Source organism: Penaeus monodon, chromosome 27, assembly GCF_015228065.2.
Source record: "Penaeus monodon isolate SGIC_2016 chromosome 27, NSTDA_Pmon_1, whole genome shotgun sequence".
Lineage (NCBI taxonomy): Eukaryota > Metazoa > Arthropoda > Malacostraca > Decapoda > Penaeidae > Penaeus > Penaeus monodon.
Window position 1 is genome coordinate 18782723 of NC_051412.1, and position 1195 is coordinate 18783917.

At 36.4% G+C, this 1195-nt stretch overlaps 1 protein-coding gene across 1 annotated transcript in view; it reads left to right on the forward strand.

Annotated features, from left to right (window-relative positions):
- LOC119590650 (WD repeat-containing protein 35-like) overlaps positions 1-1195 on the forward strand; it is an 11942-nt gene that overhangs the window by 6038 nt on the left and 4709 nt on the right. The window contains exons 10-11 of the mRNA XM_037939326.1: positions 22-150; positions 333-430. Coding sequence (XP_037795254.1) covers positions 22-150; positions 333-430 — 227 coding nt within the window. The remainder of the gene's footprint in view (positions 1-21; positions 151-332; positions 431-1195) is intronic.

A 1195-nucleotide genomic window follows, 5' to 3' on the forward strand; every position in this document is an offset into this window, starting at 1 on the left:
CATTGATTACTCTTTCAACAGGTAAATACATTGACATTGAGCCTCATTACCTATCCATGACCAGCAGTTATGTCTTTGCTGCATCCAAGGAGAACTTCTATATTTGGCACTTCAAGACTCCCAAAGCTCATTCATCAATTGAGGTTCCTGGTAAGTTATGCATATTTACTTTTTTTCTTCATGGAAAGATTTTACTTTCAAAATTTCTGATTCTTCTTTATGCCCAAAAACATTATTGCATTTACTTCTAAAATGCCATTGCTGATGTTAACATTTTGAAAATTATTTTTGGAACTGACTGTCCACAAAAAGGAAAAACAATTTTATTCCAGGTTCAGTGAAAGTAGACCGTCAAGAACGTCTGTACCACATTGATGACACTCCCACTGGTGTCAATGATGTCTTTAGGGAAGGAGACAAACTTTTTGAGGTAGGTTGGTGTACTCCATAGTAAAAAGATGAGATTTTTTATGAATTTCCTTTTTTTAAAGGTAAATTTGTAGTTTAAAATGATTTGATGGATAGATAATGTTTTCTTATGAAAGGTCTTATGTCCTTACTGCTGAAAAAGTAATATGCACCAGAACCGTGAGAACTCAAACAAGAAGTACAACCTCCAGCCACCCCTAATCTCAATGCTTCCTCTTACACATAGCGCTGGCATGTGACCTCAGATCAATATAGCTGCAACCAATAAATTTTAACCTGTAATATAAGGAGGGAGGGTATTCCGTAACACAAACCTTCATGATTTAGTAAACAAAGTAGAAATATATTTTTCAAATCATGGTGACGTATGACCTGGGTCAGCAGATTCTTTTACTATCTATATTATGTTGGCCATATGAAGTTGCATACTTGGCTTCCATGAAGTGGAGTTCACTTGGGTTACTTCTGAGTAACCTTTTAGAGTCACAACTATCCCCAACCCAAGAGATTACATACATGCCCAAGTTGAAATTATCATAGATGTGCTCACCAGCTACTCAACTGAGTGCAGCTGATTTAGCAACACCACAAACACTTGAGCATATGTGACAAACCTCATGTCTGACAAGAAAATATCATACTTATTTAAACTTACATCATGCATATTAATCATGCCTTCAGTCATATCACACATGATCAGCCTGTATATTCAACATTCTGTGAGCTCTTTAAGGAGAGGGATGGCTGACAGTTTTCTCTTCTGCAG